Below are 16692 nucleotides of genomic sequence, written 5' to 3' on the forward strand. Positions count from 1 at the left end.
GCAGAAAAATATAGCCTGAATCCTGTTTCCTCTGCTGTGGCTCTGCGCTGCTCTCAAGTTATCCTGCTCTCCACTGTGTGTGTGGAGGGGTTCAGCCCCACCCTCGTGCAAACAGGCAGCAATACAGCCAGCAGAGGCAGAGAGGCAAAAGTTACCTCCCAGCCCCTCGGTTCCTCTCATTGTTCCTCTCTCTTCCACAGGACATCCACGGTCACATCCACTTTTGTCAAAGGTAGCTCGAACACTGCTTTGAGGTAGGAACTGGGCGCGTACTTTGACATGGAGACTGACTGGCGGTTGTTGAGTTTATTTCTGCTGTGACATGCTGTTAGATGATGTAAATATTGGTGGGGACACGTCTGTTCTCCCAAAATATATGCAAACCTACACTCATGGCCAGAGCTAACATATGCATTTTATTCCTTCATTTTTTAGCCTTAGAGTGGGGATAACGTTACCTTTACCAAATACAGGCTTACTAGATTATTGGAAAATACAGTGCAGGCTTAATTTCATTCCATGCTCCAGTACAGCTCAGACCCTAAACCTTATTCGGTAAATCTCAAATGGGAAGCTGATCGTCATATTAATATTCCTGAGGAGGAGCGGACTTGAATCCTTGGAAATATATGAAAAAGGTGTCCAGAGACACAAATGTTAGACCTCTGCACTTGAAATATTTATCAGTCTATTGAGCTCCATTTAGGCTCCAAGAGATGAAACTACACTAAAAGACAGACAGATTTATATGCAATGATAGCTAAAATTTGGAAATCAGTGAACGCTGACCAAAATACGTACTGAGTGGGGCATTTTATAGTTAAAAAATAAACTTGTCAATGCTCTCTGGTGGACAAACTATATAGCGATGACAGTGTTTCCAAATGGCTTCAGTCATATCCTCAGCATCCCTGTATGGCACTTTCTTGCTAAGTATCCTGCAGGATACAGACGGACAATCAGCTGATAATATCCCCCATGCCCATATATTGGTCATGCTCTGTAGCTTTCACTTTCCAGATGATCTGTATGTGTTAGGAAAACACTTCCCCTTTTTTAGATGTTGACCAGCCCAATGCACAGTGGAAACAAAGAGCTGTTATGTCATGTCAAAAATTAATTGGGGGCAATATTAGTCTGCATCAGCTCCTTTTGTGAACATTCAGTGTTAAATTAGGCAAGTTGGCAGCTTTAGAAAAATGTTCCTTTAAGCTACTGAACAGACCGGATGGCTGCCCTGCAAAACAGGAGATGTGTGACTGTCACGCCCTGATTTAATTAATACATTTTCACTTTGCAACAATGAGCACCCATCAACATGCAGATGCATCTGGCTTAAAACCATCAATGGGTAAACACTAAGGAAGAAGAAGGGGTGCAACCTGTTGCCTTTCCTGACCGACAAACTCAAGCCAGTGCAACAAATGCAGATAAAATAACGCTTCCATGGGTGAAAAAACAGGATTGCATTGGGATTGTTAATAATTTAGCACCAACCAACTCTTTTTAATGGTCCAGTATTATGAAAGTAACCAGAATTCACCAAAACCATCTCAATGTGAAATTCTAACTGTAATGCATTAAATATTCTCTATAAAGCTGCAATATTTTGATATTCAAGGTGCTCTGTGGTGATCTCTCATAAACAAACAAAAGCTATGTTGGCATTGAGCGTTTAACACCAACACAGTGCAATACTGTATAAATACTATATTGTTTATATCCATGTTTCCTTTCTCTTTGCTTTGCTGGGGCACTGCCGCATTTATTGGCACATTACCACCACCTTTAAATCCGTGGAATAGCGTGACTCCATGGGTAGAAATGTGTACTACATCGCATGCAAGACATAAACACAACACAGACCCAAACTCTCCACAGGGAACCTTTATCAACAGATCAAAAGAATTACCGTAGTTCATCCACATATAAGAAACAGAAAAAGGCAAAATAGAAGAATAAGATGATTGAGTCATGGGCTGCAGAGGTGCTGCATGCAGGAGAACATTTATTACTAAAAGTGCATTCTTACTGCTGTGAAATTACCCAAATGTCAGGGTGAAACATTTGAATACCCCATTGCTTTAGAGTTACATAGTTAATTGGATAGCAGTTATCCTTTCTAGACCATTAGAAAGAAGGAGAAGATTTGAAATTCCATAATTAGCGAGGACCTTGGCCTAGAGGTAAGCCCCAAATTGCTGAAGGCATTTCAGTTGACAGTCTCAAAGTAAGAGTATGAGAAGAGATCATAAGGGCAATATCTTGTTTTTATAGCGTACAGATCACATTGTCTCTAGCAGAGTATCTATATCTAAAATCACATAAACTGTTCTAAAAGAATGTCATAAAATCAAAGGCAGCAGTGTGCAGCGCAGGGTTGTTTTTATTGGCATTGATTGGCCATAAGAAGCAGAGGGCTTTAGTGCAGAGTACTAAGGCCTGATTTACGAATGAAAAACTGTGATGTGTTTTATTTGATGTACATTTCCTTTATCGTGGTGAGTGAAAGAAGTAACCTTGAAAGCAAGAACGTCAAACAAAGTAAGTTGATTCACAGCCAGCATCTTTTCACTCTGGCTCGCAGTGAAGGTTGTGTTTTTAACACTATGGCTTCCACCAGACTCTCGCCCTCACTCTTATGGCTGGAAACATATTTCCTCAGGCAAATATTTTTCCTTGCTTTATTGCTGAAATCATTGTGTTGAAAATTAGATTTTTGAAAAAGAAATAGACTGGACTAGACACACCCCTGACCCCTCCCTCCCTCACCGCCCTGCTCCCATCAACTGAGCCCCCGTCTCCGCAGATGATTCTGTAAACTAACACACCATCACGCCATCATGTCCTGCCACCGCTGCGGCCCGCGGCCTCTAATTGGAGCAGATTGAGCCGCTGTGGCATATGGCTCACAGCTTTAACAGGGCAAGAGCAAAGAATGGAAACGAACACAAGTCCTGGCTGCGTCACAGACTCACCAGCTGGTGCAGTCAGCATCATCTACACCCCTGCCCCAAGCTTTCAATTCCATCTCCAGGGAGTAGGACAGCACCGTGGGCCTGAGACCCTCTGGGAGCATGTGCCATGAAGAATTGAAGTCATCATCATGGAATTTGCACACATAAGCATGATTTTTCTTGAAGAAACTGTAAAAAATAAGTGTCTGATCTGCAGGGGCTATTACTAAGAAATACCAACACTGTGATGGAAGACTTACTCACATTCTTGATATAAACAGAAGAGTTGGAAGAGATGATTGATACCGCTCATTATACGCCACATACAAAGCTACAGCCAGCAGCCGGCTGACTTAGCTTAGCATAAATAATGGATATAGGGGTAAACAGCAAGCCTAGCTCTGCCCCGTAGTAACAAAATCCACCTACTAACACATCAAAAGCTCACTAAATAACACGCCGTGTCTTGATTGTTTAATCCATACATAAAGGCATCTTATGGTACCTCTGGACAGAGCCAGGCGAGCTGTTTCCCCCGTTTGTAGCATTTGTGCTAAGACAGATTAGCCAGCGGCTGGTGGTAGCCTCGCTTCATATTTACTGTACAAGCAGAAGAATGGGATCAGTCCACTCATCCACCTCTTGGCCAAGAAAGTGAAACATCACAGCAATACCACAGTGTGAAATTATTCCATTGCAATGTACTGCATTTAAAACATTTACTTCAGTAGAGTAAGTGCTGAAGTAATAGCTGCAAAATACACATGTAAGTAAAGGTAAAAGAAGTACAATATCATATTAGGTTATTTTTATTGACTCATTAATGTGTAAGCAGCATTCAGTGTTGTAGCTGCATTTTATAGATTCATTTGAGCGTGCATTGTAGTTTACAAGATGATCATTTCTTTTTGTACAATCTTAATCTTGCAGCTAACTTGTCACTGCAGCTGCCAAATAAAAGGAGCAATTCTTATCTCTGAAATGTAGTGGGGTAGAATTTTAACATGGAAATGTTCCAGTTGAGTTCAAGCATCTTCACCATTGTACTGAGTAAATTAACTTCCCACCATCGTTCCTCACTATAAAGACGCACTGATGTCTCGCAACTCTGGAATCCTCATCACTGTGTCATTTTGTCCAAATCACTCTTTTATCGACTGTCACTCAAGCAGCTGTTCGTCGACACCACAAATTATAGTGTTGCTTGCAGGTCTGGTAGAGACACATTCATTTCAGCTTTTCATTGGCACGAATCAAAGGAAACGTTTTGCTTCAGTGAGTGAAAATGCTAAAAATAATAATCACTCAAAATATGGCGCTTTTGTCTGTTGTCTTTTTTCTCTTCTCAATTATCCGCTGCGACACTTAAAACACTCAATTCTTGTGAAAACCCTACAATCAAGTGGGAACAATATAAGAGAACAGTTAACTTGACTTTCTGCTGTTAAGTACTAGAAATAAGAAATCATGGGTATCAGTGGCACATTAAGGTCGATTGTTTGTTTGTGGCAGCAGGAGGAAATGAAAGGATGCCTTTTATGCCTCCTAATAAGCTTGTGATAACAACCACCGCTGCTTCAGTCAATACACTGAGTCCTGTATCTGAAACCATTGTATGTTATATTCATAGTTCTAACATATTAAATATTAATTATAGAATTTGGAACATGAACAGAGGGAAGAAGCACAGCGTGGATCCAAAATACAGTCAGCGTTCTAGTTTTTGGATATAGAAGTCTGGGTGAGTATGGAAATTCAATACAGTTTTCAGGCCCTTTTTCAGTTTTCTACACACGGACTCCTCCAATCTCCTCATCTCATAGTACTCTGGGAGCCTCTAAGAAAAGTTTTGGTGAAATGTTTCCCAGAACATCACTCTATATCCATTCTCCCCCATCATCCTTATATCTTCCAGCCTTTTTTGGTTCAAACACACTGCCTTTCTCATGTTAATATAACACATGCACATTCAAGGGCAACACTCACAAGCAAAGATCCTCACCTGGTGATCTGAAGGTCCAGGCCTCGTCATCATCAAAGTGCGTATCCCCGGCTGTGAACCTCTCTCCGGGGAAAAACGCGTGCGCCACGGTGCCCCCGGGCCCATCAAAGGGGTATCCGTCATTGTGGTCGGCCTTAGTGAAGTCGATTTGAATGTCTGCATCACTTCCTGCCACCTCGTGGAAGTTAAGTGGCGCGATGTCGCTCCAGACCTTCAAGGCGTAGTACATCAGGGCTCGAACAGTGTCCCTGCCCAGTAAGGCCGAATCCTTAGGGAAGGTCCTCACTCTGAGAGAAGGGAGAAGACAGATATGTCACATAAGAAAGAAAGAAAAGTGGGGATTCACTCTCAGGTCAGCTGTGTTTACTTCCTTAAAACGCCCTGCAGCTGTTTTCAGCAAACTCACCTTTCACCATTTTACACCTACCCTGAGCTCTCCTCTGCACCGCCAACATTTAAAGGCATATAACCCCATTTAGTTTCACTGCCCAACCTTTTCTTGACAAATAAAACCTAATAAACGAATAAAAACACCCTCAACCCTTATTCTTGATCTTTAAACTGCAATTTTAGCCAAGCTACCAAAAACCTTTTCCTCCTTTTGGATAACATCTTTCATGATTTACAGCGACATTTTTTTGTTATTATGTAGCGACTTCGGTGCCCTTTATAGTTCTGAAGTAAAAAGGGACAGAGTTAAAAATAGCCCGCTTTTTTGCTGCCAATAAAGGTGACTCTTTCTGTCTGATTTTTAGTGTGGCTTTGACGTAGTGTATTACAGAAGATTGACTCAGGTTCCCTGAAGCAGGTTCTAACTGGAATAAATTGCTCCTTTTATGAAGAACTGTCCCCTTTGTGTTTGGAAAGAAAAAAGTCTAAAGCACTATGTTAGAGCCATGTGAGTGATGAATGAGGCACACAGTTTAGCAGATGGGAAGTAAGTTTTAGTCCTTCAGTTTTCAGATTTAGCTGAAGGGCAAATTTTGGAGTGGGCAGGTTCACGTTAATACGCTATTATGTTTCATAATACACTATGAAAACACAGCTAAGAACATCTGTGTCAGAGCACAGAACACTTTCAAACATTAATTTGTTGTCACAGGAATGTAGACTCTCATCCACAGTCAGATGTATCAAACGTAAAAGGACTCTACTGCTGCAGCCGATCAGTCCAGATTTCCACAGGATGACCCACAGATAACAACAGGTGATAGTCCAGACTGCTCTTTAGGTAGAAGGTGGAGTATTGCATGTCCCAAACACAGGGGTCGTTCCTTTTTGACATATCATAGTTAACAGCTGGCAACATGACTTAGCACTTTTGTCAACATGTCCTGTTAATTGGACACAACCTGTGGCGAAACCTCTACTGTATGTTGCAGGTCAGCAGCTACCTGCAGCTGAACTTCACTTGAAATTCACAGGAAAAAAAAGGAAAAATGCTCCCTTCAAGCTCTACTGACAAGATAAATAAATCTATCCAACGAGGTTGTAATCTGTGCTTACACCTCTTTGGAGGTTTGTTTATCCATCTTAAAGCTTTTATCCCGATGACCTGCTGGCATTTTCTTTTTTTACATGACAGGGCAACTTCTGAGTCACAGCCACTTTCGCCACCCGCCACATTTCAGGCCTTTCATCCCCGCGTGAGCCTGAGCAGCAGCTGCTCCAACAACGTAGCTTGTAGCTGACGTTGACCAGACCTTTGCTGCCGAAGTCAAACTTCTGAACACCTGCCGGAGGAGCTCACGCCTGCGAGATCTCTTTAATCTTCTCACTCGCTTCTCAAGGTACACTGATACAGGTTCACACGCTTGCGTAAGCTCTGTCTTGTTTACCTCAGTTTCAGATTTGTTCGCATTCATCACTGCTTACTTTTTATCCACTCTCGAATGTTTGGCAATTCATCTTGATATACATACACACACACACACACACACTTACATATACATACAGCCGGCAGACAGACAGACAGTTATTCTTCCCTCCCTCAGCTGTCTTCATTTGTCTCTCTTGAATTTTTGTTGCCTTTTTTCTGTTGAATTAATCCTTGTTTTATTTACCGTTTTTATGTCTCACTTTGAGAGGTCAAATGATGTATGTGTGTATAGCGTATGATTGATTTTCTTTCTTGTCCTCCTCCTGTTTCTGTGTTAAAACAATATCTGCCTCAGAGACAACGGGTCCTCCAACAACCAAATATGTGGTTGTTGTCAGCTCATTGTTCTGTTTTTTTCCAGCCTGAGACTTTAAGCCACAGCAGGCAGCTGCTTTCAGCAAAAAGTCTCTAAAATCGCACTCTGCCTCCACCTGCCCAGCACCACAGAAGTGAGTGACTTGATGGTGAACAAAGCAGAGCATTTAGAGCCATTTCCCTCAGGGGTTGTTGGAGAAAAAATAAAAAAACAGAGCTAAAAGGAGGGTGAATATCAGATTTACATTAGCCAGGTGGACACAAACACGACTCCAGATAAATTCTGACTTTTCTCTGCGTCTGCTGGATGTACAAATAGGCAACGGTTTGCCCTGTCAGTGTTGTGTTTATGGTAATTGCAGGTTTAAATCTGTCAGACTATTCTCAGTCACACTCCATAGAACCAACACCGGGTTCATATTCTTATTGTCATGACGAATGCTATACATTAAAAAGCACTGAAGTAGTCCTGTAAACATGATTTGGTATAAAAATGTATACAAAGAAAACCGTCACCTCTCACATCACTTCTTTCCAATAAAAGCTTTTGAAGGTCATCTTACTAACATCCATAGTTTCAGCCTACATTAGCAGGAACTGTCTCCCCCTCCTCACTGCTTTGCCCACTTTAGCTGCCTGTTGTTCTGCTGTTACCATGATGTCTTTAGCACACCCAGTGATGCGAAGGAGTCCATTAGTGCGGCTAATTAATGTATTAATTAGCAAATATGTCTTTGTCAACATGCTGTCACGAAACACATGGACGGTATTAGCAACGTTAGCTTAAAGCAATAAGTCGAAGTAGTTTGAAATGAGTTTTACCTCATTGCGATGCAAATTTATGCAGCAAGTCTCTTCAAAATCTAATAAGATCACCTGCTCTGTGGGGAGACCTGTGGTACACAACAAGTATGTTTTTTGTGTTGATTTGTTCACAAAAATGTGCCGACACAGTCCACTTATTCACACTGACAGAGCATCTGACCCTCACTGCAAACCACAGTTAGCCAAGGTCACTGCTAATGGCTCAACCTCCACAGACAATTCACCTGCTTATTAGTCCTAATTCAGACGGACGAGGGTGGGCAATTGTGCACGTCCGTGTGTTTGTGTGTGTGTGTTTGGCTGAATGTTGATGAGCGCCAAAGATGGAGAGGCAGAGTGCTTGATTTTGTCAGGGTGTAAGTTCGTATGTGCATCCAAATGTGTGTGTCAGCCTGCGAGCGTGTGGATGTAATTGTGGGCAAGTCGGCCAAGGTCAGACCGGTCCTGCCCTGCATCTCAGATGAACCCAGGAGTCCCAGGGAACCGCATGTGTTTACCTAAGGAGACTATAGCTGCATAAAAAATGAACCAGGTGTCACATCCCTGCGGTGCCGCCTTTAAATTTGGCTATCTTTACAGAGCGTGGCAGGGATCCTGTCAGTTTGTCAATATTACACCTTGATTTTAACAACCTTATTGATTATGTTTTCATCAAGTGACCAACAACAGTCAGATCTGATGTTTATTAAACAGCTTGCTCACATGAAGTCCATACCAGTATAGCATTTTCAGCTACTTCCAAAAAAATGCATGACTATTTTTTTCCCACCACATAGACTATGGAAAAATCAATCATTTTATTCTATTGCACTGTGGCATAATATATATTTATGTCCACTGTTGAAAGAAAAATCTGGTATTTGTTTAGAGAAATTTAAAACATGCTGGGCACTATTTCATCCAATTAAAAACTCTTTAAATAATTCAGAGTTGCTGAGGCAAAACATTTTCTATTTTTTATGGCACAAGGCAGTGTTCATTTTAAGGTTCAACACAGCGTCTGAAAATGGAAATACAAAAGTGTTTTGGCTTTTCTTTGCATGCCACAGGTGAACTGAGCAGGTATACCCTATATCAACCTTAATGTGTTATTTTACTTGACAAAAAAAATAATTCACTAATTTTGTCGGCAACTTAATGAATTAGGTCATGTTGAAAATATGACAAAATTCTTGACCGAGACTCAGATTACGATGAAATAAAAAGTACTCCAGGAAATTAACCTTTAAATAATGACATCTCTTTTCTGTTCATGCTGGATGACCCCAGTCAAAATTCCTTTTAAAACCTACCTATCTTTTTCTTTTTTCCAGCCATGGACACAAAATACTAGAAATACACTCCTAACACCGGCAAAAACATTTTGGCTACCTAAAGTTTCGTACAACCACAACTTTTTACACCTCAGTTTTTGTACAGTTCAAACAAACAATACATGAGAATTATAGTGCTTCAGAGATGCTAATATATATATATATATATATATATATATATATATATGAGAGTCTTGACAGAGGCTAACCGTTTCTGCCTGTTTTCAGCCTCTGATTTGAGCTAAGCTAACCGCAATAGCTTCATACTTAGCTTACAGACATGAGAGAGGTGTCAAACCTCTCATCTAAATCTCTGCAAGAAATTAAATAACCATATTTCCCAACATGTCAAACTATTGTTTTAAGCCGCTAGTGATCTCCTTACGCTTTTGCTGCATGCTTACAACCATATGCTATGCTAACACCAAACATCTAGACTGTACATATTCTGTATTTAGAATAATGCATTCCATGAGAGTTGGCTGAATGAGCTACATCAAAATATTATGTTGTGCATGAGCATCATTAGTGGAACTTTAATTGAACTGTTCATCTTTGTGGCGAACTAGTAAGACTGCTGATGACAGTGGAAAGTTGTGGTCAAGTGTTTGTGGGCGAGAGGTTAAAGCAGTCACAGGTCATATCTTTGCAGGGTTTTCTCAGCTCAGCTCTTAAAGACTACACATGCGGCTCAAGCTGATGACTGTGTGATCATGTTTACTTTCTTGAAATTTCATGAGCGTGACTGATGAGCTGTTTGAAAGTGATAAGCACATGAGCTTGCAGAGTTTGGAGACAGTGTAGTAGAAAAGTGCAGATGTAAGAGTTTTTGGCGGCAGCAAAAAGCAGGAATCATCAGTGGCTGAGGCCTGTTTAACAGCAACAGAGCTCCTGAGTGTGCATCATTGACCCACAAATAAATATCTGAGAACAGAGTGTACTGTCAGACGTTTCCACATCAATCAAATATAATACCTCCATAAAGAACTGCTTACATCAAAGAACACCCTGACACTACTGAGCGGGCAGACTGTGAATCTTTCGCTATGGTGCTTAACTGGCAAACAGAGGATGGAAGAGGAGGAAACGGCGTGAGGAAGAAAGAGAGGGAAGCGAAAGAGGCATTGTTACACACTGATGGGAATGAAGAGTAAGCAAGCAAAGGGATGGCAAGTCGATGCCACAGTATTCATGATTCTACACTTATTTGTTCATTTAATCAAATTTGCCACTATTTGTAATCTTGCTGTTTTATATTTCTAATTTGTTTTAACCAAAGAACAACAAGTTACTCTACTTATTCTATTTGAGTTATCTTTCAAGTGAAACTAGCTCTGTTGCTTTAATATGTTTTACTGTTCAATCAAAAGAATACGTTACAGAGACGTTAAGTATAATGAGGTCTGTAATTTCAAACACATGATAGTTTTTAATCTGGGATTTAACCCACAAAAGAAACCTTTTTTTGACTGACTGTGAAATCAGCCTTTTTACTGATACCGTTCCAACAGAGGTAATCAGAATGCAGACAATAACTTGTTTTTTGTTTGAAAGTAACAAACAACTTGACTTCTTTTAAAGTAGGATGTGCTTGTTTCAGAGAAATTGGATTTGCGAAGATGTTAGTCTCTCTTAATTTCCCTTGTCTGAAATTGGAAATGTTCAATTCACTGACTTGTAAGGAGAGGACAGCTACTAAATGGATATAAACACAGGTTTTGGAGACTGCTCAAATCATTTCCGAATCAATAGGAGGAGGGCCACGATTTGCAATGCATTTTATGTGCATCGTATTATTCGGGCAAATTAATGACAGCCTACTCTCCCTTTTAAAAATCATGCAGCAGCAGGAAGATAAAGATGCCAAACAAAGTATTACATGCACACACAATGCACAATACAGCCTTTCAATAGGCTGCATTTCTATTGCACTAGAACACAGTGAGATTCATTTCCCTACAATCAAGACAATAGATGTAATGACAGGAAATGAGCAAGCAAATTATTGCAAGTTAGTGTAATAAACCGCCTAGTTATCGCATACGTAAAATGGCCGTGGGGAGATCTTTTCCACAGTTGTAGAGAGATTGTGTGCTTATAGGAAGTTTTATATCCGACAGATGTAAAACTTGCTTTATTGAAAATGTGACCCTTGCAAGCCAGACTATGTTATAAATATGTAATGAGGAGGGAAATTAGTTTTACCATTACAGATACTGCTATAACACACCTCTAGAAAGTAAGTTTTAACTGACATAAAAGTGTTGTGTTAGTTCAGTGCCTCAGCACTGATAAAAATGTGACGATAGAAGGCAAAAGACTCTGTATGAGAGTGCAGTGGATGTTTCTGAGAGTGAATGCGATGATTTTACACCTCAGAAAACAGCAGGCAATACTCCATAAAGAAGCAAGCAAGGAACCATACATTTTAAAAAGCCTGGATAAAAAATGCTTTCATTAAATGAAACCCCAAAAACACTCCTGAGGCAGCAGTTCTGTATAGAATATCAATGTTTTACTATGTTGTGCTATTGATAAACCACACCATATGGAAACCTCTGAAAATGTGACTGAATCTGAAATCAAAAAATAATCCACAGGTGTTTATAATAAAAGCACGCTAAATTTACCATCTGCTTCGTGGCAGGAGCTCCAAGCTGAAAGAAAATCTACAAAGGACAGGAGGTCTATATATCTCAATTTCCAGTAAAACTTGGCCGAGAGCTGCGAGTAGAAAGGTGGCTTCACTGGACTGAAAAGACAGGCTGCGGAGTGGGGCTGAGCTGAAGGCATTGTAAGGCGCGTGATTGGCAGGAGCAGGATGGGGAGAAGGAGGGAGAAAGAGAGAGCGAGTGATGAGGAAAAGCAAAATGTTCCAGTCATAAAACAGCGGGTCTTCACTGCAGTGTGCACGCTGCTCCCCTGAAGCAGATGTTGACTCTGTACAGCAGTTTGGGTGCAGTGTGATGCTGGATTGCTGCCACACAGTTTTCCAGGTCACCTTACGAGAGCCCCCATGAAATCATATCTTGACCCAAAAAAACGAATGTCTGTATCTCAGACTGAAAGCCTCCGGCGGGAGGATGCGGGGGGATTATTTCAACAAGGCGATGCCACAGGGACAGAGTCATCATGTAATTTGTTATCAATAAGCCATAACCACCCTGCCCCCAGTGACAAGTGATTCATCCCTCTGAACTCATCCCCGAGCAGTCTGATCTGTTACTTTTGCAAACCAGTGTGAAGCAGGAAACTGGTCACCATATACTAAAGAAGCTTACTCCCCCCGGTTGATCCTGCCTGATTGAACCAGCCCATCACTGGGAAATACTCGTATATTGGACGATTCTGCGCCCTCATAATTTACATCCAGTGCCAACGTTCGGTGCCAGTGGAGGAAGTAATGAACCCTTTATGAGATGAGGCAGTAAGTTAGGATGTGGAAATCGGGTGGCCTACCATGTTAATGACTTGCCGTGTGTTCTAGTTTCCGTACCTTAATCTTGCCGTAACCATAGATGAATTGACATAAGAACAATCCCAACCAACCATACTGCAGTTGACTGGTGCTGATACTGTAGAAAGAAATAATTGAACATTGCCAATTAACTTTTAACAAGACAGTCTTTACAGTCATGCCAGCAGCTCTGTGAGACTGCACTAGGGCACAGTGGTGCCTTGAGCTGAATGAACATCAGCATGATAATATGCTCACAATTACAATGCTAACATGGTGATGCTGAGCAGGTAGAACATTTACCATGTTCACCAATTTAGACTGTAACCCTTAAATTCTGCTCATGGCCATTCTAGACAATACACGTGTAGCCCTCTTATCCCTGGTAGAAGCACAAATACCCACAAACAAAAATGACCAAAAAAAAAAAAAAAAAAGACAAATCATCTGATCAGAGCAAGTCAACAAATTCAGGCAGGTAAAACGCTCCGCTTCTGAAACACTCCTGGTGGGGTTTGATTGTCCCTAAACAAAAAGAACAGTAGATGCTGTTTTTGCAGCTATTTGGTAATAAACCAGAGTACTGATGAAAAGTCATGAGATCACCAAAACTACAAGTAACACAATTATCTTAAGGGGAACATGAATGTCAGCAGAAAAGGTTATGCTGAGGCATCCAAAGATATTTCACTCAAAACAGCAAATGTCAATGGCACTTTGGCACATTTGAGGAAAAGTCATGAGATCATCAACATCAAGAGGCTTCATCCTCTGGGAACATGAATGTCTATACAAGACTGCCATCCTGAGAGCCGTGCCACTAACATGTGCCACTAACATGTGCCACTAACATGTGCCACTAACATGGCTAGAAATGTGTTAAAGTAACAAAGGATTTTACAGAATTGTCCAATATCTGTGTTGAGTGATAAAGTTGGGACAAACCACTTCTCATTACAAGTGAATGACAATGGTAAAAAGAAGCTATAATAAACATGTTACTATCTAATTCTGATTGATAGGGGCAGATTTAGTATAGGCAGGATACAATAAAGTGCACATTTTTTTCTTCCCGCTGCTACACATGCTGCTGTAATGCCCAAATTTCCCTGGCTGGGGATAAATAAAGTTTTATCTTATCTTATCTTAAAAACTCATTACATTTTAAGAACTAGACATGGGTATACTGTATGTCTGTTGCTGAATTCAAGATTTGGTAGCTCTCTTCAAAGTCTTCATGTCTGTGGCAAAGTTCATGCGATCAGGTAGCAAGTTTTAGACCTTTGCTCCTATTGCAGGAAAATCTCCCCGAGCACGAGATGTTTTGCAGAGTGGAACTTCACAGTTGCCACTTGATGCTGCTCCTTTGGATCCGCTGCAGCTCTGCAGTTTCTTGATGTATTTGCATTTAAAATTCAAACACAACCTACATATTGGAAATCAATAAAGTTTGTAAAATTAAACTCTTGTGAATACTTCAAATGACTGTACCTTATTTGCTTTTTTTCCAAGATATTTAAGGCCTGATTGTAAAGACACTCAATGGATTTAATTACAGACTGGCAGACGGGGGCCAGGTAGTTAAACCATAGGACAGATATGAGAATAACACTAAATTTAAAAACAGCAAGACACATTCAAATGTCAAGCAACTTTTTATTATCTTAAAACAGTTAAAGTTAAACCTAAATAGTTTTGCAAAAACCTCATACATACTCATAATAACAGGATATTTCTAATAAAACATTTGTTCTGTGCCTTTCATGCTGGATCTGGCAAAAACAGAAAGGTCTTTGAGCTTTCTCTCGTCTCAGAAGGTAAAGAATGCTGATCTGCGAACCAGCCACGCTCCATTTTAGATCTCAAACACTTCTCAAGATCAGTAGAAAAAGCAGACGGATATATGTTTTTTAAATCATGACTCACATTCATCCTGCTGCCTCATCATCTACACCATCTTCTCTCAGGCTGAGCTCTACTTGAGTTTCTCATCTGCTTTTACAGTAACTACCGCAGCCCCCTCGCTCCCTCGTGCTCCCACAGCCTTCTCACCGTTCCTGCTTATCGACCTGTTTCTTCAATCCTCCAGTGCCCTGATGTCCTGCTTTCCCTCTGCATGTCGCTTCATTCTGCTTTTCTGCTGTCCTACCTTAGATCTATTAGCCTCCTGAGTTCATCACTGCTTCGGCCTGACCTTGATCAACCAGCACTTGTTCACAAAGCACATTACTGGCACCTTTGATTTGCATTCTTCTACTTACAGGAACATACCTAACAAAAACAAAGCCCCTTACCCATGAAAGCAGCGTCCCTGTTGTTAGTTTACAGTACCAGCTGAAGCACTGTACATACACTTGCAAATCAAACTCACTCTCTCGATAAACTGTATCTCAGCATCACATGTCCTAAAAGCATATCCAAGATTTTCACAGCCTACCTGTGTGTTTCAGTGTGTTGCTGCTGTCAGGTACACACTGCAGCTTGTGGCAAGGCAACACCCTGCTAAACTGAAATGCCGTACTGACCTGTCAGCTGTAAAGCTGCCTGCCATCTAAACAACAGCAATTCACCCACGAGAAAGGCTCAACACTGTAGCGTGCATGGGCGTCCATGTGGTTACTACATATATGGATGACAGCAATCAACTTTAATGTAGGTTTATTGTTTTTTTCATATTGTTTGGTGTGCCAAAATGTCTCACTATCATGTCTTATTCTGCAGCTGTTAGATCTCTGATGGTGTAATCAAAATTGGCATATTTTTTTCATGTATAAATATAAACTTTGCAACTCCAAAATTTACATGTGTAACACTCGCTGAGCAATCAACATTCAATACAACGAACAAAAGAGCTGCTTGTTGGAATAAACTACGAGGGGGAAACTGATCAACTGCCACCCTGCGCGCAGACAATAGTGGCTGAAATGCACTTCAAAGCACAAGTCGACTGTCACTTGATTTTCAACAAGACTACAAGTCTACAGCCAGCAGCTCTGTGAAGCTTGGCCACAGCAGTGCGTTGAGCTAAATGCTAACATGGCCGTGCTAAAATGCTATGGTGCTGTGCTGCAGGTTCACCATCTTAGTTTGGCGTGTTAGCAGGCTAACATATGCTAATTGGCATTGAACAGCTGAGGTTAATGGGAATATTGTTACTTTTGCAGGTATTTGGTCATAAACTAAAGTATTGGTTGAGTTTTTACACTTCATCCTGATGGGGCATGAATGCACGTAACAAATTTCATCCAATAGCTGTTGGGATATTTCTCTGGACCAAAGTGGTGGACCAACAAACTGACAGACTGACAGTGCCATCTGAGGAGTCATTCCCCGAGCAAGGGTCCAGACAATACACTGTTTTGTTTAAGGTTGGGCTGTGATTGGCTAGTTGTGTCAGCACATAATAAAATAACAAGGAATTGTCTTATTTTCCACCTGCAATAGCCATTCAACTGGCTTCAAATTCAAGTGTCTGCATGCATCGTGATACAAATACTAGCCGTGACTGCAAAGTGCATCGCTTTAATTGGTAATAAGAGGATAATTGATCAGTCATGCCATTAAACAAGGTAGTTCAAAACTGACTCCTTTCATCTGCAACAGCACTGTTGGCTGGAATATGGGAAAGGTTGCTGCTCATGAAAGGGCAAAGAGAGCAGTGACGAGATTTTATCAAAAGTTGTGGCCTGACTGTGAAGCGCTGACCCTTACACACTCTCACCGGCAGGAAAAGGGCAAACACAGAGAGAAATCCAGCTTCACGTGGAAGTGAACAGTATGGGTATGTGTTGTATGTGTTCCTCTTACTCTACGTGTGCGTACGCATGTACTGCTCATGTGTTTTTCAGCATTTTTTGCTGTTGCACGTGCTTGTGTGTGCATGTGTGTTTGCATCTACTGTATTAATGTGTCAGCCTTTTGCCACAAGGGCACACACACTACAT

General features: G+C 41.0%; 1 protein-coding gene across 1 annotated transcript in view; it reads right to left on the minus strand.

The window, feature by feature from the left end:
* Positions 1-16692, minus strand: part of LOC121623137 (matrix metalloproteinase-17-like) — a 75952-nt gene that overhangs the window by 17240 nt on the left and 42020 nt on the right. The window contains exon 4 of the mRNA XM_041960314.1: positions 4960-5246. Coding sequence (XP_041816248.1) covers positions 4960-5246 — 287 coding nt within the window. The remainder of the gene's footprint in view (positions 1-4959; positions 5247-16692) is intronic.

This window comes from Chelmon rostratus, chromosome 19 (assembly GCF_017976325.1).
Source record: "Chelmon rostratus isolate fCheRos1 chromosome 19, fCheRos1.pri, whole genome shotgun sequence".
NCBI classification, from domain to species: Eukaryota; Metazoa; Chordata; class Actinopteri; order Chaetodontiformes; family Chaetodontidae; genus Chelmon; species Chelmon rostratus.